The following is a 22900-nucleotide window of genomic DNA, read 5'->3' as shown; positions in this document are numbered from 1 at the left end:
TCAAATCCTCATCTGAGGATAACTTTTTGCCTCTCATGATTTTTCTGTCTCTCTTTTGTTTCCTTTGACCTCAGTGGCTATAGTTAATGGCTGATAATTACCTATGTATCCGCTATGTATGCGCATGAGTAAGGTGGCCTGGCGGCGGTAAGGTAAGGTACCCTCTGCCGTTGAAGTAGATAACCACGATAAGCCTCCCCCGCTTAAAAAAAAAACCAGTGGGACCCCTCCATTCCCTTCAATTCAAGACAACAGAAATCCCAGTCTGTAACTTGTGCGATTGACAATCCTGGAATTCTCCACAAGTTCCCCCTAATTCCTTACTCCTTCTATTCTGCTCTCTTCCTGCTTTCCTTTTCTCCCTCCCCCTTCACCATGAGCAACTCCGCACCCCCCACTTCCGCGATGGACTCGGTCCTCCTCGCCTCCGAACCCATGCCAGAGGGAACCCAAGAAGTCCGGGGTGTCGACTTTGACAAATTCCAAGGCCGAGATATCACCGTAGCTGAGTTGGTCGAGAACCTGACCACCACTGGCTTCCAGGGTAGTGCGGTTGCCGAAGCTGCCCACATCATCAACGAGATGGTAAGTTTGCGAGAGGAATGAGCTCAGGTATTTGAGAAGTGCAATGCGAATGATCTGCAAGATTGGAAGAGACGAATCTGACACCCGTTCTTTCCTATAGCGCGCCTATCGTAACCCCGAGACCGGAGCGAAAACAACCATCTTCCTCGGCTATACATCGAACTTGATTTCCTCCGGACTTCGAGATACCCTACGCTACCTTGTGAAGCACAACCATGTATCAGCGATCGTGACTACCGCAGGTGGTGTGGAAGAAGACTTGATCAAGTGCCTCGCCCCGACCTACCTGGGTTCATTCAGCACACCAGGTGCAGGTCTCCGTGCGAAGGGACTGAACCGGATTGGCAACTTGCTGGTGCCTAACAACAACTATTGTGCTTTCGAGGACTGGGTGGTGCCGATTCTGGATACCATGCTGGAGGAACAAGAGGCTGCCAAGCGCAAGGCTCTGGAGACTGGTGACGAGGAAGACGAGCTCCACTGGACGCCGAGCCGGATCACCGAGCGTCTGGGGCGGGAGATCAACAACGAAGATTCCGTACTCTACTGGGCGGCTCGCAATAATATTCCCGTCTTCTGTCCGGCTCTGACGGATGGGTCTTTAGGAGATATGCTCTACTTCCACACTTTCAAGTCCTCGCCGCAACGACTGCGCGTGGATATTGTGGACGATGTGCGACGGATCAATACTATGGCCGTGCGGGCGGCACGTGCCGGAATGATCATTCTGGGGGGTGGTGTGGTCAAGCACCACATTGCCAACGCGTGCTTGATGCGCAACGGGGCTGAACACGCGGTTTATATTAATACGGCACAGGAGTTTGACGGCAGCGATGCAGGTGCCCGGCCTGACGAGGCGGTGAGTTGGGGCAAGATCAAGATTGATGCCAAATCGGTCAAGGTGTATGCCGAGGCCACTGTGGTCTTCCCTCTGATTGTGGCGGCCTCGTTTGCGCGGGCACAGGATCAGGCGCAGGTGCAGACGCAGGCACAGGCTGAGACCGAGACCGAAACCTCGTCTTAAGACGAAGACGATGGCATGGGATGCAGGGATCCGCTGTCACACGACGAGAGAGTCACCAATCAAGAGTGTGGGGGATTTCATTTTGACTGCTTCTTGGTTGATTGGGTTCTACATATGTCTTCCCCGCTTCAGCATCGAGATGGAGTAAAGTCCATTTCTTTGAATCCCAAGCCCCAACCATTAAGCCCAAGGCCCGTGACCCCACATCGTTTTGCAAGGGGCAGTCTACAGTCTACCGTGCAGATTTGCCAGACCAACATGCTGGATCGGATGGGTGCCATCCCATTGGATGGTCGGCAGGGGAAGTGCCGTACTCCGTACATGTAAGCACGTAAGATGAGTGGCGAAAACGGGGAGCGGACCGAGAGTGGCGAGAAGAAGAGAGAAAAAAAATCGACCAAGGGGTATCGGATTTTAAGGTTGGCTGTCGGCGGTGGATCGCGGCTCCACTGCCGATCAGAGGGGGCCTTCACCGCGAGTTTGAGGGGAGGAAGGGCTTGTACATAGCAAATAGTATATCATGAGAAATGGGATTCAACAATTAGGAAGAGGTCAGGTGGGGAGATCGCAAGATGGTCAGATTTAAGAGGAGATGATGTGAGTAGAAGTAGAAGTAGAAATGATAAGGGGAGAACAGGTGACTTTGGAGTCCGGGGGAAAGAGCGGGCCCGCGTGGCCGAATGTGGTTCCTTCCTTATCGCGATATCCCCTCTGCACTTTTTTCTTTTTCTTTTCTTTTTCTCTCTCACACTCTTTACTTCTTCATCTATCACTCACTCACTCACCCTCTCTCTCTCTCTCTTTCTCCCTCCTTTTATCCCCCCTCTCCATCCTCGTATATACCCTCTCTATACTCACTGGTCTCCCTCCTCCCCCAATCGGCCTTATCTCTCGCTCTATACATCTATTTTCCATTTCCCACTTTCCGAGACAAAGACAGCACCCCCCACAAAACCAATTTGCCCTGACAGATCCCTTCTCGAGCATCAATTGGGTGGTTCCCAGACAACTGTCATTTATATACCCGTCGGCATTGGATCCCATTCCATCCTTTCCATCATGGACACCGCCAATGTGACAGGGAACAACCCGGTCCCTGAGTCAGGGGCCGAGAGAACAACCGATTCGCCCTCGAATCCCCCAAATAACGAGATTGCTACACCGCAGATTTCACCCTCGGTCGAGCAACCCGGATCTGCACCTGACCCTGCACCCAATTCACATCCTCGGGCACCAACGCCACCCCCCACCGCGCAGCCCGCAGAAGAAATTGAACATGCCTATTGGGCCGATATTGAGGAAGACACAACAACTCCAGGTGAAGAGGAATTGAAGGAAATCGACGGCGCCGAGGCCGATTACAGTGCCTGTGACTGTAGGTTTTCCCCCTGTCCTCCCCGAGTGGCAAATCTGTGACCCAAATGGCCATTGATGACTGATAATCATACTTCTATCCAAAAGACTCTTACTGGGAGAACAACTTCTTCCGAGATCTGGAAGACCCTGAATATGCCCCTCGAGAGAAGGCTCGCCTCACCTGGAAGATCAAGGGTGTCCGGGGCACCCCCGAGGCACCCAACCGGAACAAGGTGATGCGTTCTCCAGCCGCCTACATTGGTGGATATTGGTGGCGAATCAAGTTTTACCCGCGCGGAAACAATGTCGGCTCTTTGAGTATCTACATTGAATGTTCCGAGACAATGCCTGATCCCGACGAGAACCTCCCAGAGACGGAATTCTCCGTGCGTCGAGCTACTTCGAACGCCGCCCTGAACAATAGCACCCCCGATGTTGAACATCATACCCCGGCTACCAATGACACTCGAGCCTGGATGGACTCTTACAAGGCACAATACTCCGCCGCCACATCTTCCGCGACCCCCCACCAGGCTGCCAAAACGTGGCGAGTCCCCGCACAAATCGGTGTCATTGTGTATAACCCAGAAGAGCCTCGAACAGGATGGATGCAGTCTTCTTGTCATCAATTCAACCCTCACAACCTCGATTGGGGGTGGACATACTTCCATGGTCCCTGGGACCAGATCCACACTCGCCGCCGAGGTCAACATCGCGCTCTGTTGAACAATGACACGCTTTCTTTTGATGCGTATATCCGGGTGATCGATGATCCAACCAGGTCTCTCTGGTGGCACCCGAGCGATGCTGAACCAACCTGGGACAGCCTGGCTCTGACTGGATACCGCCCGCTGGGTGATTCGGTGATCAATCATAGTGCTGAGGTGGCTGGGCTGGCTTCTTGGCTGCACATCGCCCCCTTCTGCAAGATTATCCAGAGTGTTGATGTTCTTGAACATCTGACCAACTGCGACATCAAGCCAAAGCCCCTCTGTGATGCCCTGCAGAAGCTCCTGTGGCATCTGCGGCGTCGAACCCAATCCCTTCAATATGTGGACACAGATGGCATCACCTCCATTCTGCGCAACATGCGTGAATTCTCAGGCGATGTCTCCGAGTTCTGGGAACGCCTTCGACGAACACTCGAGCTAGAACTCGCGGGTACCGAAGCAGGCAAAGAATTTGCCAAATTGTTTGATAGCCCGACGCCAGCACCTTTAATGGATATCAACACTTTGCCAGCAGATTTCAACTCTCGCATTTGCGTTCGAGCCGATGAATTTACATCGACGGGTGAGGCTGTGAAGGGTTATTTGGGCTCAAAGCCTGGAAGCTGGTCACTTCCGCCCATCCTCCACGTTGAACTTGGCCGTCACACCCTCGACAAAGCGATGCGATGGCAGTTGCTGTTCAACAAAATGGAACTCGACGAGGAGCTAGACTTAGCTCCTTTTGTAACTGATGACTCAGGAAGCAAATATATCTTGTACGGCTACGTGGTCCATCGTGGTCGTCGCACCTCGGGCAAGTTCTTCAGCATCCTCCGGCCAGCCGGTCCAGGTACCAAATGGCTGGCATTTGATGATGGCAGCGATAACCGAGTTGAATGCTTGACTCAGAAAACCGCAATGGGTCCACATCTCGGTATTGATCCATCGCAAACGGTTGATCACAAGAAGGGTCACGATGTTCCGGTGGTTGTCATGTATGTGCGGAACGACATGGTGCCGGAGATTCTGCCCGGGCCTCAGGGTCCATGGGAGGTCTCGGAAGACTTAAAGAACTACTACGAGACTGGGGTATATAATCCAGCACCCGTCGCTGGCGATACATTGAGCAAGACAAGTGTGCAAGTCGAGGTCTTTTCGTTGTCTGGGTATGATCGACTGAACAGCCTGTTTGATACCTATGACCTTATGTCGCACTCCAAGGCAGCGAATAGTGTCATGTATATGACATTGCCCCGTTCTTCCAGTATTGCCGAACTTCGCAAGAGGATTGCTTCAGGGAAGTCGACTGCCGATGAGCCCATTGGCGCCGAGCGTGTCCGTCTCTGGCACATTGGACATACCCGTGCTCAGTGTGGCTCTACACTCGCCTTCGATCTTATTACTGAGCTTGATGTTCCATTGGATTCGTCGGGTGGTGTCATGCGCTTTTGGATGGAAACCATTTCTGAGGAAGACGCCAAATTCTTCGCTATTCCCGACCCGCCGTCCGTGGCCACCAAAGAAGACAAACCGGAAGACTCTATTGTTGAGCGGGCTACTTCAGGAATCTCCGACCGCCCTTCAGTAGTCGATGGAGATGCCATTGCCAGTTCATCGGCGAGTGTTGTGCGGGACATGACTACTAGCCGCATTGATGACAACGTTACGGCTAGCGAGCCACCTCTAGCAACCCTGGCACCGGAGAGTGACGCCGTCTTACAAGACAATTCGAATATTGTCCCATTAATGGATACTCTCCCGGGAAGCCAGGCCATTGATAACACTGCTGTTGGCTCAACAGAAACCAGCTCACATGCATCAGAGACCATCGCATCTGCTTCTCAGCCAGAGTCATCGACACCCGAGTCTGCCCCTGCTAATCCGGAGGAGCCTGAACTAAAGCTGCCTGTCGGGCACACCTACTTCTTCATTCAGATATTCGATGCCGACAAGCAGGTTCTTCAGACAATTGGCTCTTTCTTCTCCAAGCTGGAAACCAACGTCAAGGCATCTATTCGCAAACACATGCAATGGCCCATTCGTCGAGACTTTATGATGTGGAAGCGAGTTGACGGTACCACCGTGACCACCATCTCGCCCGCTGAAAACTTCATGGATGTGGTTGTTCCGCATGGATCATGCATCATCGTCGGAGACAAGCTGAGAAATGACAAGCGAATGGAGCTTGGCATCTCCGGTCTGTTCTCTAGTCCTGATCGCCTAGTCCAGTACCTCTGGGCCGAGTCTCGAAACCACCCCGTCCAAGGGTTCACTGGCACCAAGACTGTTGAGGCTACTTTCACCAGCGACTACTATAGCGGCGACTTCCTGAATGGACACTACCATGGCAGGGGAAAACACTTCTCTGGCACCGGCACTGCTTACGAGGGTGATTTCGTCTTTGGACGACGCCACGGCCAAGGCAAGATGGAGTATCCGACCGGTGACACCTACGACGGCGACTGGGTCGAAGATGTGCGCCATGGACAGGGTACTTATATTGAAAAGAATACCGGCAATAAGTACGTTGGCGGTTACAAGGATGGCAAGCGGCATGGCAAGGGTATCAGTTATTGGGAGGTTGCAGATGAGGAGGCAGATCTTTGTCAGATCTGCTACTCAGAAGAACAGAATGCTGTCTTCTGCGACTGTGGACATGTCTGCTCTTGCGTGACCTGCGCCAAACAGGTGGATCTATGCCCGATTTGCCGCAAGACTATCAAGAGTGTCATTAAGATTTACAGGACATAAGATTGTTCTATATACGAAAGCGTTGTGGGTATAAATGGGCATTGGAGTTTGATTTGTTTTTTTTGTTTTTTTGTTTTTTTTTTTGCAACTAGGTTGGATTGGATCCAATCTAGTTCTCATTTGACTTTTCAAGCGAAGGTGGCTGGGGGTTGGACCTGGCGACAATGCGTTGACATTTTAGATTTTCGATTATTACCTCTTGTTGCCAGTATTGGGCTTTTTTTTTTTCTCGTTTTTGATGCATGCCACCGGACCATCGGTGGACATAGAATATATCATCGATAGATCTGAGTCATTTGATTTCACGCTGAATGAATCGTTTCATATTGAATTGAATAAAATATTGATAAAACATAACATAACATAACATAACAAGGTATATGTCCAATGCGCCGCCCACCAAAGAAGATGCTTTTATCCGATTTATCGACTTGTCAGATCAGATCAGAGCTAATAGATACACAAGAGACGCTCAAGGTGTCAGGGATGGATCAATCATTTGGCCACCTTCTTGGCCGACTTCTTCTCTTTCTTTTCCTTCTTCTCCTTCTTCTCCTCTCCCTTTGTCACGGTCTTCTTCTCGCCCTTGCCCTCGTTGGAAGACTTCTTTGCGGCTTCGGGCTTCTTGGCCTCGGACTTCTTGGCCTCAGCCTTCTTGGCTTCAGGCTTCTTCTCCTCAGACTTCTCCTCGGGCTTCTCGATATCCTTCGATGTGGAGGCATCCTTGCTCTTCTTCGGCTTGTTCAGAACACCCTTGGGGTTAAGACCCTTGCGACGGAGACGATTGCGCTCAGCACGGTCAATACGGTCTTGATCCTCATCCTCGGCGAAAGGACCGAAAGATCCACCCTCGTTGTCTTGGGTAGTTCCATCTTCATCAAGGATAGGGGTCTTGTCATACACTTCGTCATCGGTGGATTCGGTCTTTGAGCTGGAACGAGCGCGGCCGGACTTGGTGGAGGTCTCGGTGGTGGACTGGCTAGCGGGGGTGGGACCAGTCTTCTTCAGCTTGCAGACGTAGAAACCGTCGACGTTCTCGCGGTGGGGGAAGTAGCGGCGGGTCATGGCCATCTTTGCGTCGAACTTCTTGCCCATGTAGCTGGTGAAACCGGGGCTGCCGAAGTCGCCGAGTCCGGTGTCGACAATCTTGATGTTGGGGCGCTTGCGCAGCACGTACTGCACAACAGCCTCGTTCTCTTCCACGGTGACACTGCAAGTGGAGTAGACGATGTATCCACCGGTCTTGGAAGAGTGGTCAACTGAGTCAATGGCGGCGAGGAGCAATTGGCGCTGCATGTGGGGGATGGCGAGGAAATCGCGCTCATCCTTGGAGGTCTTGACACCGGCATCCTTGGAGATAACGCCGGTACCGGTGCAGGGGGCATCAAGCAGAACGCGGTCGAATCCACCGATGGCCTTGGGGAAAGCAGTACGGGCATCCATGTTGGTGACGATGGTGTTCTTGCAGCCCAGACGGTGGATGTTACCGATCAAACCCTTAGCACGGGGCTTGCTGGCATCGTTGGCGATGACGGTACCGGTGTTGCGCATCAGGGCGGACATATAGGTAGTCTTACCACCGGGGGCGGCGGCCATATCCAGAACACGTTCGTTGGGCTGGGGGGGCCAGGGCCATGACGGGGAGGAAGGAAGAAGCGGCTTGGAGAATGTAGTGACCGGCCAGATACTCGGGGGTGGCACCCAGAGGAACGGCGGACTCGAAAACTTGCAGTCCGACCTTGGACCATTTACCCACGGGCTCGAGGACGACCCCACGGTTGATAAGGGCCTGGGCAAGAGATCGACGGTTGGTTCGCAGGGTGTTGGTACGGATGACGACAGGGCGAGGGGTCTCGTTGGCTTCGAAAAAGGCGAATGCTTCCATGGGGGTGAACAGGTTCCACAGCTTCTCGGCCAAGTAGCGGGTGTAGCCGTAGTATGTGCAGATATCGTTGAGAACAAGGTCGACGTAGTCGGCACGCGACTTGTCGGCCTGGCCCAGAGTCTTCAGATCACCAAGAATGCGAATGGTATCAGTGATGCGTTGACGGAGCAGCTGCAAATCCGGAGCAAGACCAGGTTGTCCATCTTGACCAAAGACATCAGGGCGATCACCGGCGATGTTGGTTTGCATGGCAGCATCCTGCAATTCCTGTTCGGCCTCCTCCGCTTCGGCCTGCTGCTCAGCGTCGAGCTTACGAGACAAACCCTCGATGTTAGCAGCAGTCAACTGCTCCTCGGCGTCGGAGAGGTCCTCGTCGTCAGAGAACATGGTCGCGCGGGGGTGGTCTTCTCCGTCGGAAACAATCACTGAATCATCATCCTCCAAATCCGACAACCGTTCAACACCCTCGTCGCTGTCCAGAGATCCATCACTGATCCCATCCAAGTCGTCAAACTCATCATCCATCTCTTCCATTTCCTCGTCCTCATCTTCGGAGTCTGTCATGGGAACAGGCTTCTTCTTTTCGGCGACCTTCTTCTCGACGACCTTCTTCTTGTCTGCCTTGGCAGATCCATTGGGGGCACCATTGGCCTTGGACTTCTTGGGGGCGGCCTTTTTTGATGTGGTCTGTTCATCGGCATCGGATCTGCGGCGCTTCTTCGCAGGAGCGGCCTTAGCCTTGGGCGCAATTTCGGGCTCACCGGCCTTGCGCTTCTTCAGCATGGTAATTTTGGATTCATCGAGCGGGGGCGGAGGGCCCTGCTTGATCATGCGACGTCCGACACCCATGGCGAATGTGTTATGTTTGGGGTATCACTTGGGGTTGATTTCGTCTCCGCCGACTTTTTTTCTTAGCTTTTTTTTTCTCGGTCGGCGGTGGAGGACGGCATTATTTGTCATCGTTGGCGGTGAGTTCGGTGTGTTTCTTCTGCCTGAAAAGTCAGGCGGAAACTTTGTCTCCATCAGCAACCACGGACAACTTCAGCTTCAACTTCAACCTCCACTTTCACCTTCTGAGTGCAATTGCGAACTACAAATCGGAGAATCTTTGAATTTTTAAAGCTGCATACTTCGAGATCTTAGCTCCCTCAGACAAGCATCATGTCTGAAACCACATTTGCCAAATCCTTCCTCGCGACGCTCGACTCCCATCCTATCAAGCTCCGCGCAGACCATGTCTTTGACCCAGAGCAGATTGGCCTGCGTGTGCCGGTGAGTATTTTGTGTCAACTAAGTTATTTTTTTATCCCAACTATATACAAGCTCGTTCTTTCTGACCGATTATCTCCGCCATCATAGTACACACTCCCCCGCCTCCAGGCCCCGCACCCCGAGATGCCCAAGAAAGTAAAGAAGAGCCAAGCTCCAGGTTCCTCGAAGTCCATCAATGTCCGCGTCAAATCTGCTCGCAATCCCGTGCTAGAGTTCACCATTCCCAACGCTCCCATTTCCACCACCACAGTGCAAGATCTCCGGGACGCCGTGCGCGCCCGTGTCGCGGATGCGCAAGGGAACCCTGTTGCTCTGGATAAGATTAAGGTCCTATATCACCGCAAGCCGGTTAGTGGGACGGGGAAAACTGTTGCAGAGATACTGGTTGATGAGCCGGATATGTTGTCCGGGGGTAAGGAGGTTGAGTTCGGTGTGATGATTATCGGTGGTGCGAAGACGCTCGATGTTGCCGAGTCTCAGCCTGGTGAAGAGACGAGGGATGTTTCGCCGCCCAAGGCCGCAGTTGGGCCGAGTGGTGCGGAACTGTTGGAGACGGAGGCTTTCTGGGATGATCTTCAGGGTTATTTGCAGCAGCGGTTGAAGGATGAACAAGAGGCGATTCGCTTACGGGTTCTGTTTAAGGATGCTTGCAAGGTATCTAAGTAAGATATTGAAGCAAATAGTTACATCCATTTCATTACATCTTTAATGAGCTAGTATTCTTGAGAGCCAGACTCAATACCCATTTGGCTATTTTGGACATACAATATAAACCTACCTTGTGTATACTAGGTACATCTTTAAGAATCTTGAAACACTGTAAATATGGATATGGATTTCAAATGTTTTACACGAGCACACACATACACACCACCACCACCACCACCATATTTTATAACCCTACCGAATCTAGAAGGAATCCAGAAGGCCACTCGGTTCCGGATACCAAGCTGGGAGACACAATCCCAGATATCAATAGATCAAAGCAAGGAGAGCTTGTTTATATCCGAACGAACAAGACCATATCACAAGGACACCGGGTATTCAACGAAGCAAAGAGGTCAACAGAATATCGCAAGATGCGAGAGAGAAACAAGGATCAGATCAGAAATGTGCGCCAGCAGGGAATCATTGCTAAGACGGCATATTATCGGCGTCAGGATCAAAAGTACACATGTAGGTAGAAGAGGTATGGATGAATGACGTAGAAGAGGATACCATATGCCAGACAACTGGATGGGACACCATTGCAAATGCTCGAAAGAAACTGGTCCGGCCAATCGCTCATCCGGTTCATGGGATCATATCACGCCTAGAAGACTGAGAAAATACACAAGCGCGGGTTTAGACAGGGATGTGGATGTGACAGAATGGACAGAAGAAGAGGGTAAGGAAAAGATGAGAAAGAAGGAAGAAAAATCATACAAGGGCTTTCGTCTCGTCGTCCGGTCATCGGGAGAAGACCTTGACCACACCGTCTCCACCGCCACTGACGACCCAGCGTCCGTCACGGCTCCAGACTACGGCGCAGACACCTTCGCCGCGCATTAAACGATGGCTAGTCAGTTCCTGAGTACAGCTTCGCTTCTCCAGGTTCCAGAAACGGAGACTGGCATCATGGCCTGCAGAAACAAGCTCACGGCCATCGGGAGACAGAGACAAAGCGGCAATAGCGGCTGGGTGGGCCAGCATCGTGTACGTGCATTGACCTGCAATTCATACGTTAGTAGGTTTAGAAATTGGCAAAAGCTTGAAAAGCTAGGGATCACATACCACTGTTGGCATCGAAAAATCGTATGTATCGGTCTTCGTAGCCACTGATAACCACACCTTCCACGCCACTGGATCCAGTAGCCCCATGCACAACCTCGTCTTCTTCGGCCATGGTGCGATTGGGATCCAAATTGGCTGACCCATCGAATCCAATAGTTGTAGCAACCACGGAGTTGACCCCAGTTGATGGTGTACCGTCGTATGTTTCAAGGCTAGCCATACCCACGATCTCTTCGCCAGTTCGGGTGTCATAGACAAGAATTGATGCATCGGTGTAGGAAACCACAAAGTTCACGCCAGCAAGGGAGAGAGGGCTAATGCATGTCGGAGATGGAGCGTCGGTTCGCATAATGTGATGGATGAGGGTATAGTTGAACGGGGTGCTGGTGGCGACACTAGGCTGGGGGGAGGATGGGAAGTTGGATCCGGATGAAATCGAGTTCGCACGACGGCTGCCACCTTGACGGCGCGATCCAGCTTGGGGAGAAGAAACGAGGGGTGGGGGAGTGACTGCCCAGATGAGAATACGGCCATCCGCAGCTCCAGAGGCCAACATGATTCTGTCCTGTCCACCATAGTGACTGCTAGAGTCTCCATAAACTGAGCCTGTCGTGCCCGGAAGCACACAAAGAGCCCATACAGCGTCCGTATGTCCATCCAAAGTGGCTTTAGGGTCGACTCTTCCACGTTCCCAGACCCGTACGCTAGCGTCCTGTCCACCAGAGAACACCCAACCATCACCAGAAGCTCGGCCACCATTGGAAATGCTTTGAGATGGCGAGCAGGCGGCTAGGGATGTGACTGCACCAACATGACCCCGATGGGTGAAGTAGCTGACGATATCCAGGTCGTTGCTTGAGCTGGGACCCTGGGCTCCGAACGTGCCATATGTTGCTGGGATGATCCAACGTTTGATCGTTCCATCATCGCTACATGTGCAGATTTCCGGCTCTGACGGACTGCCACCGCCAGTGAATATGACCGAGCGGATGACATCGAGGTGGCCACGAAGAGCAAAGCGAACCTTGAAGGAGGAGTCTTGCTGGTTGGCACCAGCAGCGAAATCCCGCGATTCAATCGCACCATCGCTCTTGCGCCGTGAACCGGAGCTCTTTCGGCGGTGGGAGAGAGAACCTCCACGAGAGGGTGACTTGGAATGAACAAAATTGGCGTTGGGGAATGCGTCGGTGTCTGGACGGTGAGGCGGTACGGACTCATTGATTGTTTCCTTTTCATTAGGTTCGTCAAAATTCCATCCATCCATATCTTCGCCTCCTTCGTCTGTAGCGTTTTGGGGCTGCAGGTCCTCCTTGACTACCACTTGTGGGCCTTGTGTCTCAATGGGTGGCTGCTGGTTCATGGGGCGCTCGTCCACGAGGCCCTGTTCGTAGACTTGGTTTCGATTGTCAACTGCAGTAACAGGGACCTGCTGCAACTCAATCTGCCGGCGTTCCAGGGCCTCGCGAGGAACCGATCCAGATCCCGGTCCAAACTGAGCTGGCATCCGAGCGTTCTCGGCGTACTGACCGGGGGAGGGTTGGTGATTCGGAAGCCCTGCCTCGCGCACTAGCCGCTGATTTGTCTTCTGTAGCTGCTGTTGAATGTACGCCTCCTCGAGGTTCTGCTGTGAGAGCTGCTGGTTCCCGTACAGAAGATCTGGGTCGCTGAGATCGGGAGCTGGGTGGGATGTAGGGATGACATGGTACGCAACCTCCTGCGCACATCTTGACAAGTACACGCGCGATTTGTCTCGCTCGTCTTCTTGGCGGAATTCATTAGAAACGGCGTTCTCGGGGTCATCGAGATTGGCATTCGTGTCCGCAGACGGTGAAGATCGTTGTGCTAGAAGAATCGAAGTCAGATGGAGTGGTCCATTTGTCATGATCGCATTAAGAAGGCCACTATACCTTTTAAGAAGCTGACACTCTGCCGCGCAATATCCTTTGGGTCTTGGATATCGTCGAGCTTCTCGTTGTTGGCGAGTTTCTTCACCTTCTCTCGTTCCTTTTTCAAAGCCCCTTCCATTAACCGAACATGTTTTCCCAGAGATTCATGCAGTCGCTTGCTTGTTCGTAGCTCTCCCTCCAGTCGGCCGATGCGAGACTTCATCTCGGCGCGTTCAATCTCCCAGGCATTGCGGTCGCGTTCGTGTCGGTGCCATTCGGTTTGGAGGAAACGCATCACGCCTGGAGATGGTAATCAGTTGGTTTCCGGTAAGCCGGAAAGAAGATGGCGGGAGATACTCACCCTGTAGCGTATACTCAGTCCCCTGCGGATGTCCGCCATTGGAACCATCACCCATCGGCCCCGGCATGCCCATACCAGACATGGCCGGAGATTGCCAGGCCATAGGCACAGCGGAGAGGGGGATCGGGATGACGGGACGAGGTGTCGTTACAGGTGAGGGAGTGGAAAGGGCCGTTGAATGCGAAGCAGTCAGTCGGAGGAGCAGAGCACTGGAGCTCCTGGTTCTCCTGATGGCCGGATTCCGCAGCTAGTCAGCAAAGAAAGTTCAAAGCCCCCTGGGGCGACAACGGCTGGGGAACCCCGTTCCACACCGTGTCAGCCGATGAAGGGAGGAGAAGCTGGAATGAATCGGAGAAAGAAAGGCCAATGACTGTCCTGCAACGAGATTCGAGAGCGTGCGCTCGTTTGTTATGGACGAGATTGGGTGGCTTTTTGGGGGGGGAAACCTGGAGGTGGTGGCTGACCGCCTGCTGGATTAGGCGGTTCAGGTGATGGAATAAGTTGAAATATAAAACAAGAGATATGAAAGAGGGGAATTAGAGAGAGAAGAGGTGACGATCAAAATATCCTAGTACGGTAACAGAGGGAGAACAATTGGAAAGGGCAATGACAATGGCAGGAAAGTCTGGTGGTGGTGGTGGTGGTGATGGTCACGATCCCGCTTACCTGAAATATCAGATGGATACTTCCAAGGTTAGTAATCCTCCAGGGGCTCCCCCATACCTTAAGGTAGCTGATGATCTCGGTTCCCACTGGTGGAAATACTGGAGAACTGGAGAAAATATAGATTTGTCAAAAATATGATTGGAAACAAAAAATGCAAAAACAAAAATGCAATCCCCCGAGCCGGAATCGAGCCGGCGACCTTTCGGTTATATGTTTCCATTACAGCCGAACGCCATATCCAACTAGACCATCGGGGGTTTACTTGCGATGGCTGTTGTGAATTTTGACTACATGACCCAGAAAACACATATACCTCCCCCGGTGCATCCCAGGTATGACGGGCAACTCTGATATCACCACTTCTGAGCCGGGAACGGCCTTTCTGATCACATATCAGATGTAATACACCTGCGCAGTGAGCCCTTTCAATGAGCACAATAGTTCAGACTCAACTAATGTCAAGTTTTGCTATCTTAATCCATTTCGCCAGCCCTGAAGTACATTCCACCATCTTCAAATCACGGAGCTCACGGAGAATCTATAGTAAAAAGGGGGATAATATATCCATTGACCTTACTAATATTCAACCGTGACTTGACTCTATCATGATGGCTCTGGTCAGCCTCAGAGTTTCAAGTTTTCATTCTTCAAGTTGTATCATGGACTTGAAGAAGCCCTTGCAACCCAGACTCGGAGGAATCAACTTAGGTTCGCAGGCAAAATGGATCATTTACCTATACAATCCGATTTTGCAATGTTGAGTGTAAGCCTGTATTCTTCGGCTGTATATAGTAGTATGTTCATGATTCGGAGGGCTCGTTCTATCTAGGGCGTGGAAGGTCACGGTATGGCTTAAACTTTCGAGGCTTTAGAAGATTCCAAGTTAGTGTGTTAACTAGTAGTAGATCATGGAGGTTCAAGCCTGAGGGAACTTGAAGTAGGTAAAGTCGAATACTAGTAGACTGGGTCGCCTGCCTATTAAGTCCTGAGGTCCTAATCGGGGTTTTTCTCGGCTTCGTGATAACTTCCAAGGTTGTACTTTCAAGTTATGGACTTGAGGTTTGGCTAATTAATATTTGAGAATGGGGTTTAAGTTCGGATTTTAATAGTATTGAAACTTGAAGTTCCAAGGTTGCTTCAGGAAGTCCAAGTTATGGATTGCCCACGACCCTGGTACCCCGGGGTACCTATACAGGTACCTAGGTAGGCATATTTATATATTGAGTCATGGTGTTTCCAAGGTTCTCACCTATCACACTCCAAGGCTCTCATAATCTTGGCCGCTGACCAAGGGTTTTGCTCAAAATATTATTTTATACTAGTACTATCCAAATTTCTGTTGTTTTGTTATACAATTCATGAGTATAATGTATTGAATGGTGCTGGTGATCCAAGGGCTGCCAAGCACTTTCAGCAACACTCGGCAATATTCCGAGGTTACTCCCGCGCTCTCGACACCTCATGATATAATTCTAAATATCGGCGCAACAATTGCAAATAAACCCCCGATGGTCTAGTTGGATATGGCGTTCGGCTGTAATGGAAACATATAACCGAAAGGTCGCCGGCTCGATTCCGGCTCGGGGGATTGCATTTTAGTTTTAGTTTTTTGTATATTCCTGATGATATGCATTGGATACAGAATAGAAGAAGTAGTGTATTGTATCTACCTTACCTTTACCCAGTAGACCAATATGAATATCTATATGAACTAAATATACCAGGTATACTCTACTAGTATACTCTATACTCTATACTCCGTACTGTACGGGGTACCAGTCCAGACCACTCATGCACGGGCCCGCTTAGCCAATTCCACTTGAACCTTCACATCTTCACTTTCTCCAATTCCATTCCTCCCCTTTCCAAGGCTTCCCTCTTTTCTTCACCCCCCCTGCCTTATACATATAACTTCTGCTATACTACGACAGCTGAACAACGTCTTCCTCATCTTCTGCCCGCCAACCATCTTTCCAACTTCCTCTCTGCACTGACACGTCCGCCCCGGGCTGTGGCCCGTGCGAACCATCACGTGCAGCTGTCCCCGTTCGTTCCATATCCATCTCGATTCCTCCAATGCGCAATTCTCCACCCCCCCCCGTTCCCTTCACTAAATGCTAGTTCCAGGTCATCTCATAGCATGACCTGGTAATGGCATCGCGATTTCCTCCATCTTCCGGGTTCAACTCCCGTGACCGATCCCCTCAGCGCTTTGGGGATCGTCGTCCCCAAGGCGCCCGTGGCCTCGACGATGCCAGTCCTTCATTCGGCAGAGAACCTCCGCGTGGCCCCCGTGCTTTAGTGGACTCCCCTCGAGGTGGTCCGTATGGTGGTGGCGGCCGTGGCCGTGGATATGGTCGAGGCGACTTTCGAGACCGGGATCGTGACCTTCGAGATCGAGATCGAGACCGCGACTTTCGAGACAACCGTGATGGTCCCCCATTTCGACGGGATATGGATCGCGACTGGAATCGCAGAGACCGAGATTTTGACCCCAGAGATAATCGTGGTGGCTTCGGTCGAGGTCGCTCACGATCCCCCACGCGCGACTTCCGCGACATGAGAGAGCCCCCGGGTCGCGATTTCGATCTGGTGCGCATGCGCCGCAATTCCCGCGACAGTATCCTTTCAGCTTCATCCGGGGGTCCCGATGGCCCACCTCCTATCGTCAATCACCGTGGTGGAGGCTCGATTCGCGGACGTGGACGAGGTGATTGGGAAGGTGGTCGAGGCCGAGGACGTCCTCTTTTCCATGATGATCGTGACTTGTTTCGACGACGAAGCCGATCTCGCGATGCATGGCGAGATCGTGCGCGAGACAGGATACCTGACCGTTTACCCGATCGTTTACCTGACCGACTACCTGACCGACTACCCGATCGCTTACCTGATCGATTGCCTGAACGATTACCTGAACGACTACCTGATCGCTTGCCTGACCGCATACCTGACCGGGTGCCTGATCGTGAGCGAGATCGAGATGGGGACCGAGACCGCCCACCTGTCGTTGCCGACCGTTTACTAGATCGAGATCGCGAGCGAGATATACGCGACCGAGACCGGGACAGAGACCGCGAACATACCGAGCGACGAGATAGATTTGATCGGCGAGAAGAGTGGGACAATCGCCGCCCTGAACGTGATGATCGGGACCGACCAGTAGAGCCCTGGAAAAGGGGAGACCACCCCCCCTCCCGAGCAGACAATCGTGGCTCTGTCGGCTCGGCGTCATCGATTGCGCATCCGGTACCCCCTGCAGCATCTCCTGCTGCCCCTGATCGCCTGTCAGACCAGTCACCGTTGGACCAGGGCCGCAAAGGATCGATCTTGTCGGGCCCACCTGGCCCTGAGTCTCGACGTGAGAGCGAACGTTCAGAACCCCCTTCTCGCCCGGAACCGCCAAAGGAGCCGGCATCTGTTCCTCAGCATTCACCTCCCCCATCAGCTCCCCAAGTTCCTGCGTTCGGATCCGTGTCAGCTCCCATCCCAACTTTACCGACGGCCAAAGGAGCCTCCGAAGGGCGTACAGGTAGCGATGCATCGATACAGGCAGAGAAAGACCGCCCAGACGGACCACCTGCTCTCCCGGTACAACCCCCAACTGGTCCGAAGGCGGAACGGAGAGAGTCATTCCAGCAAGCAGACCCAATTCGACCCCAGGAAGAGCCAGCTCGTGCGGTACGATCATCTACGCATCTATCTGATAGGTCTCCCCCAACTGCCCCGGCTGCAATGGCCAAGCGGGATTCAATGTCAGGACCAACCGAACCACATGTCCCCGTTAAGCCAAGTTCAATAACGTCCTCCCCAACTCTTGCGCGACTGCCTCCGCCAGGTCCTCGGGCTCCATCGAAAGAGCCATCCGTCTCCCCGCGAATGTCAACATCAAACATCCCAACCGCCCCTCGAGCATACCACCAACGACAAGCTCCTTCGCCGCGGGGACCGAACAAGAGCAACAAGCCATGGGTTCGTCGCAGCTTCAGTCGTGGTCCATCTGTTCCGAACGTGCCTCCGAAGAAGGAGAGTGAGGAGCGTGAGAGTATTATTCCAGTCGAGGAGGAAAAGCCCCGCCCAGAAAGACGAACTGAATCGCCGGAACCTGTAGCAACCCAACACGATAGCGGTAAGCCCCCCCGCCACGACCGCCGCGACCGCCACGGAGACGATGAAAGCGATATCTCCAGCTTCGCCCTCAATGAGACTGCCAATTCGTAGCAGTCCACCGCCTGTACCGACAGTCGAAGAAGGACCTGGGAGAGAGCCCGATCAACCAGAGAAGGAAAATCCCGCTGTCATCCCCGACGACTTTGGGCAATCAACCGACGAGGAAGAGGAAGAAAACGCGCTCTTCACCCAGGAATATCTAGAGGAACGGAAGCGAATATTCGAGAAGGACATGCAAGCTCTTAGAGCGGAAATGCCTCCTTCGCCTTTAGAAGACCCGACCATTCTGGCTCTCTTGCGCCGCATCCAGATTCTTGGAAGGATTGCACAGGAAGAAGTATCGGAACAGCCCTCTGAATCGCTCCCTTCAGTGGAAGACGAAGAACAAGAACCCACTGCAATGTCTCCCACGCAAAACAACGAGCGAGTTGTATCATTCGCCCCCGCGAAAGAGCCGTCACCAGTACCCCAAACCTTCGTTCCTCCTGTCGTTTCTCGCGATGAGATCACCCTTGATAGCCTTCCCTTTTTGAATTCAGGGCCACCTACTCCCATCTCCGATATGGAAGTCACCCATGAGAATGTTACCCACCTCGACCTCTTCAAAGATATTTTCCGCGATGAGCTTTCCCAACGGCAGAAGCAAATCGCAAAGAAGAATGCAGTGTTGCGAGAGGAATATATGTCTTATTATAAACCTTGGCGAATGGATATATGGGAGATGGATCGCAAAAAGGACAAGAAGCCGATGACGCCTGCTCCTGCAACTCCGCCAGCACCGACTCTTCCTCCCACTCCTGCGGCCATCCCGGAAGGTCGTGAGGGACGCCGTTATAAGGGCAACAGCGAGCTAGATTTCCTCAACGCTCTCAAGGCATCGGAAATATCCGCACAAGAAGAACTGGAGCGTCGACGCACCAAGGAGGCGACGGCGCGTCCAGATTTGGCTCGTGAAGCTATCATTCCGGATATGTTTGAGCCATTTGAAGAACAGGCCAGTGTCTATAAAGATTTCAACAACACAATCGATGTCAACCATGCCATGGATGTCTTCGGCTTCCTTCCGCCACCCAATGACTTCACGAAGGAGGAGCATCTCACTTTCACCGATGCCTTCATGGCGCATCCCAAAAGATGGGGCAAGATTGCCGAGTCCCTCCCAGGTAGAGATTATCGTCAGTGCATCGTGCACTATTATCTCACCAAAGAAGAGATCAAGTATAAGGCGAAGCTCAACAAACGATGGAGTCGTCGGGGTCGAGGAAAGACTCGATCTACCCGACCCAAATCTAACGCTCTTATTGCCGATCTTGGGGTTGTTAAGCCAGATCTCGATGGCGAAGATGAGACCCCTCAGATTACAGAGACAGGACGGCCACGGCGCGCTGCCGCACCTACATTTGGTGATTCTAATGACCCCGAAGGTGCTGCCCCTGCTCGCCGAGGCCAAACTGGTAAAGATGGCGAGCCCATCGAGAAGACTACCACTAGTCGACGTGGTGGACGTGGAGGAGCCCGCACGCAAAGACGCGTGAAGACTGGACCGCAAGACCCCAAAGCCCAAGGTGCGCCGCCAGGAATCGTTCCTCTTGCAGCTCTCCCAAGTACAGAATCTGGCCCGGAGGTGATGATGGAGACTGTCCCTGGGATTTCTCAAGAGCGAGAAATCGTCGACAAAGACAATATACCTCCCAACTCTCGCCCGAGACCAGGCCGCGGAAGAGCCAAAGAAGGCATGTACGTTTTCGAAACCACCGAAGCCGAGCCGATCATGGCGCCCAAGCCATCGGAGACTGGTTATGGATCTCTGCAACCGACGAGTTACTGGTCGGTGCCTGAGCAGCGTGATTTTCCACGACTGCTGGCACATTTCGGTCGTGATTTTGAAGGCATCTCGAATTTCATGAAGACTAAGACAACCGTAATGGTAAGTAAGCCTTTTATTTGTTTCATCCAATATTGTTCTTCTTCATCTAACATAAATCGCAACGCAGGTGAAAAACTATTACCAGCGCCGTCTGGATTCGGGTCAAAAGGATTTTGAGGATTTGATAGTGGCCGCAGAAGATAAAAAAGCTCGCGGCGAGGATACCGGTCCACTTCCCGTGCCCAGTGTAGCACCGAAGCGGCGCTACGAGGCGACTCCGTCTGCCATCGTTCCTCGTCCACTGGCACCCCACGGTGAGCTCATGGCCGAGGGAGATGACACACGGTTCCCCAAGGGTAAACCTCTCGCGATGTCTCCACAGCCAGTATCACACCTTGGTCGCCCACTATCGGAGAATGAGCGCAGTGTGGGTCGCTATCCGACACTCGCACAGGCATCTGCTGCGACTGCTGTGCCACCGGTGGCCGCCACCCTTGGCGACGACGCTGCTCGCGCTATGCGAGCTCAGGCAGGACCGTCATCTCGCATACCGGGCCCACGACTTGGATATTTCACCGAGGACCGGAGGGACTCAGCACTATTGCCGCATTCATCTGCACGGGCCCAAGATATCTCTCATCATGGCTCCGGTGCACCCTTACCTGCAGACTTGGCTCGGATGGACCCTATGGCTCAGTCTGCCTATATGTCCGCGCAAACCCCTACTCTCCTCCCCCCCAACCCATTCTCGCCACCCCAGCCTGACCCAGCCTGGATCTCCTAGTCAGCTGCCCCGATCGGATCTCGAGATCCCTTCAACACATCGCGACCCTTTCGGCCCAAGACAGTTCTATCCCCTATCAAGTCAATCGATGGGCATGTCCCACTCGCCCCGACCTGTTTTGTCTCCTGTCAAAGATATCTCGCGAGCGAGTCTGACGCCCGCTCCCGAGGCCACTCGTCATGTGCCAGCGAAGCGGTCCAATATCATGAGCATTCTCAACGACGAGCCCGAAGAGCCTCAGCCTCGAAAGCGATTTGCCAGTGAAGCGCCCTCTGCTCCTGTCTCGAGCTCCATCCCTGCATCAAGATCTGCCTATCCACAGGCGGGTTCTGCTCGCCCCGAAGAAGTTACCAAGCCGGCTGGCTTTGGGCAGCATGGCCAATATCCACCTCCATCGCGCGGCTATGCTGAATACTCCAGCTACGGGCCTCCCTCTGGTGGACCGGCGACGCCGGCAAACAACGACTGGATGGCGCGATTCGATCCTAGGGCACAGCAAGGTGGCCCTCCTGCGCCGACTCAGCCAACACCGCAGCCGAGCGGTCGCCTAGCTGCTCAAGGTTCTTTTGGGCACTTCGGTTCGGCATCCGGCCAGGCACCCGGTTCTTTGAACAGTCTCCCTGTCCCGTCTCCTGCACCGACACCGCCACCTGCTGCTTCTCAGAGGTCCGCTTATCCGAACGTCTTTGGACAGGCTCCTGCTGGCCAGCCAGCAGCGTCTGGCTCTCGTGAGATGCCACCTCAACCTTCAACATATCGGACCGGCTCACCCCCGCCACGAGCGAGTAGTGCCGCCTTCGGTTCGCGGGAGGCTCCGACAGCGTCTCAACCTTCCCCGGGTCTTTTTGGAATACCTCCTCGCCAACCCGGCTCGCAGCCCTCGTACGGCCCAGGTGGATCTTCTACCCCGTCTGCGACCCAACCTCATAGCCAGAGCTACCAACAACATGTTCAGACTCTAGTCAATGGCTCTCATCGCTCCACTCCGGTCAACATGCCCGTTGGACCTCCTCAATATGGACACAACACTCCACCACCACAAGCTCAAGGGGGTAGATCGATGTCGTCCCTGGCTACAATAGGACGTCCTTACTCTCCGTCGTCTGCTCTACACCACTCAGTGAGTGGTAATGGCATGGGCTACGCACCTCCGCCCCAATCCTCGTCGGCAGGGGCCATGCCACCTCTCCACCAACGGCCACCGGGGTCAGGTTCGCTGGGCGAATCTGTCTCTACACCGACACACCACCGTGTCTATAGCCAAAGCTCGGCACAGGGTGGACTGCCAGGGCCTCTGCACCCATCATCGCAACCGCCCCGCTAGGGTGCGTATTAGTTGATGAAAAGAACAGACTAGCCTCTCTCTCTCTACTGGAAAGCACGTTTTGCTTCATGTATACTAAGAGAAAAGCTATTCTCTTCCTAACATTTTTCTCCATTGCCTCTTGTCTATGACCATGGCAGTTTTGCCGATTCGGACTGTCGTTTTGTCCCTATATGTACTATTAAATGAATGACTTGATTGATGTATGACGTTCTAAATCAATTCCCTGTGCTCTGAATATGATGTAGATAGTAAATAAAGTAAGACTTTTCCTTGATACAACGTCATCATGGGCCCTATTTTCACGAGTAAGTGTGAAAGCATTCACCTACCATCTAGTAAAAATTAGCACGAGTTTGTTAGCAAGTATCGAACCACTTCGAACCTCATTACTCCTCAGCTATCAACCAACAATTCTCGTTTATCTGATGACCAGCCCTCCAGCCCTGAGATCCCCAGCTCGGTGATCTCGAAGCTGCGTCTACCAGG

At 52.9% G+C, this 22900-nt stretch overlaps 6 protein-coding genes across 6 annotated transcripts; 4 read left to right on the top strand and 2 right to left on the bottom strand.

The window, feature by feature from the left end:
* Positions 1–375: 375 nt before the first annotated feature.
* Positions 376–1609, top strand: N7533_003791 (deoxyhypusine synthase; the record flags this gene model as incomplete). The annotated part of the gene is made up of 2 exons (XM_057100441.1): positions 376–585; positions 686–1609. 2 exons carry the CDS (start codon positions 376–378, stop codon positions 1607–1609), a joined length of 1134 nt encoding a protein of 377 aa, XP_056960071.1.
* A 1059-nt stretch (positions 1610–2668) lies between these two features.
* N7533_003790 (putative MATH and UCH domain protein) lies at positions 2669–6426 on the top strand (the record flags this gene model as incomplete). The annotated part of the gene is made up of 2 exons (XM_057100440.1): positions 2669–2984; positions 3071–6426. 2 exons carry the CDS (start codon positions 2669–2671, stop codon positions 6424–6426), a joined length of 3672 nt encoding a protein of 1223 aa, XP_056960070.1.
* Positions 6427–6921: 495 nt separating this feature from the next.
* Positions 6922–9160, bottom strand: N7533_003789 (rRNA (cytosine-C5-)-methyltransferase NOP2; the record flags this gene model as incomplete). The annotated part of the gene is made up of 2 exons (XM_057100439.1): positions 6922–7939; positions 8004–9160. 2 exons carry the CDS (start codon positions 9158–9160, stop codon positions 6922–6924), a joined length of 2175 nt encoding a protein of 724 aa, XP_056960069.1.
* Positions 9161–9472: 312 nt separating this feature from the next.
* On the top strand, positions 9473–10249 carry N7533_003788 (uncharacterized protein; the record flags this gene model as incomplete). The annotated part of the gene is made up of 2 exons (XM_057100438.1): positions 9473–9583; positions 9671–10249. The coding sequence occupies 2 exons, from the start codon at positions 9473–9475 to the stop codon at positions 10247–10249; spliced, it is 690 nt and encodes a 229-aa protein (XP_056960068.1).
* A 783-nt stretch (positions 10250–11032) lies between these two features.
* On the bottom strand, positions 11033–13706 carry N7533_003787 (cell differentiation and development protein Fsr1; the record flags this gene model as incomplete). Its single annotated transcript, XM_057100437.1, has 4 exons — positions 11033–11292; positions 11357–13198; positions 13264–13542; positions 13604–13706. The coding sequence occupies 4 exons, from the start codon at positions 13704–13706 to the stop codon at positions 11033–11035; spliced, it is 2484 nt and encodes an 827-aa protein (XP_056960067.1).
* Positions 13707–16420: 2714 nt separating this feature from the next.
* Positions 16421–22411, top strand: N7533_003786 (MYB DNA-binding domain protein; the record flags this gene model as incomplete). The annotated part of the gene is made up of 4 exons (XM_057100436.1): positions 16421–18395; positions 18457–20363; positions 20431–21011; positions 21088–22411. The coding sequence occupies 4 exons, from the start codon at positions 16421–16423 to the stop codon at positions 22409–22411; spliced, it is 5787 nt and encodes a 1928-aa protein (XP_056960066.1).
* Positions 22412–22900: the final 489 nt, after the last annotated feature.

The sequence above is a fragment of the Penicillium manginii genome, assembly GCF_028828005.1.
Source record: "Penicillium manginii strain IBT 31320 chromosome Unknown utg000004l:1.0-7231830.0:1.0-7236170.0, whole genome shotgun sequence".
Lineage (NCBI taxonomy): Eukaryota > Fungi > Ascomycota > Eurotiomycetes > Eurotiales > Aspergillaceae > Penicillium > Penicillium manginii.
Note: the sequence above shows the minus strand (reverse complement) of the source record. Positions and strands in the feature narration are given on the sequence as shown.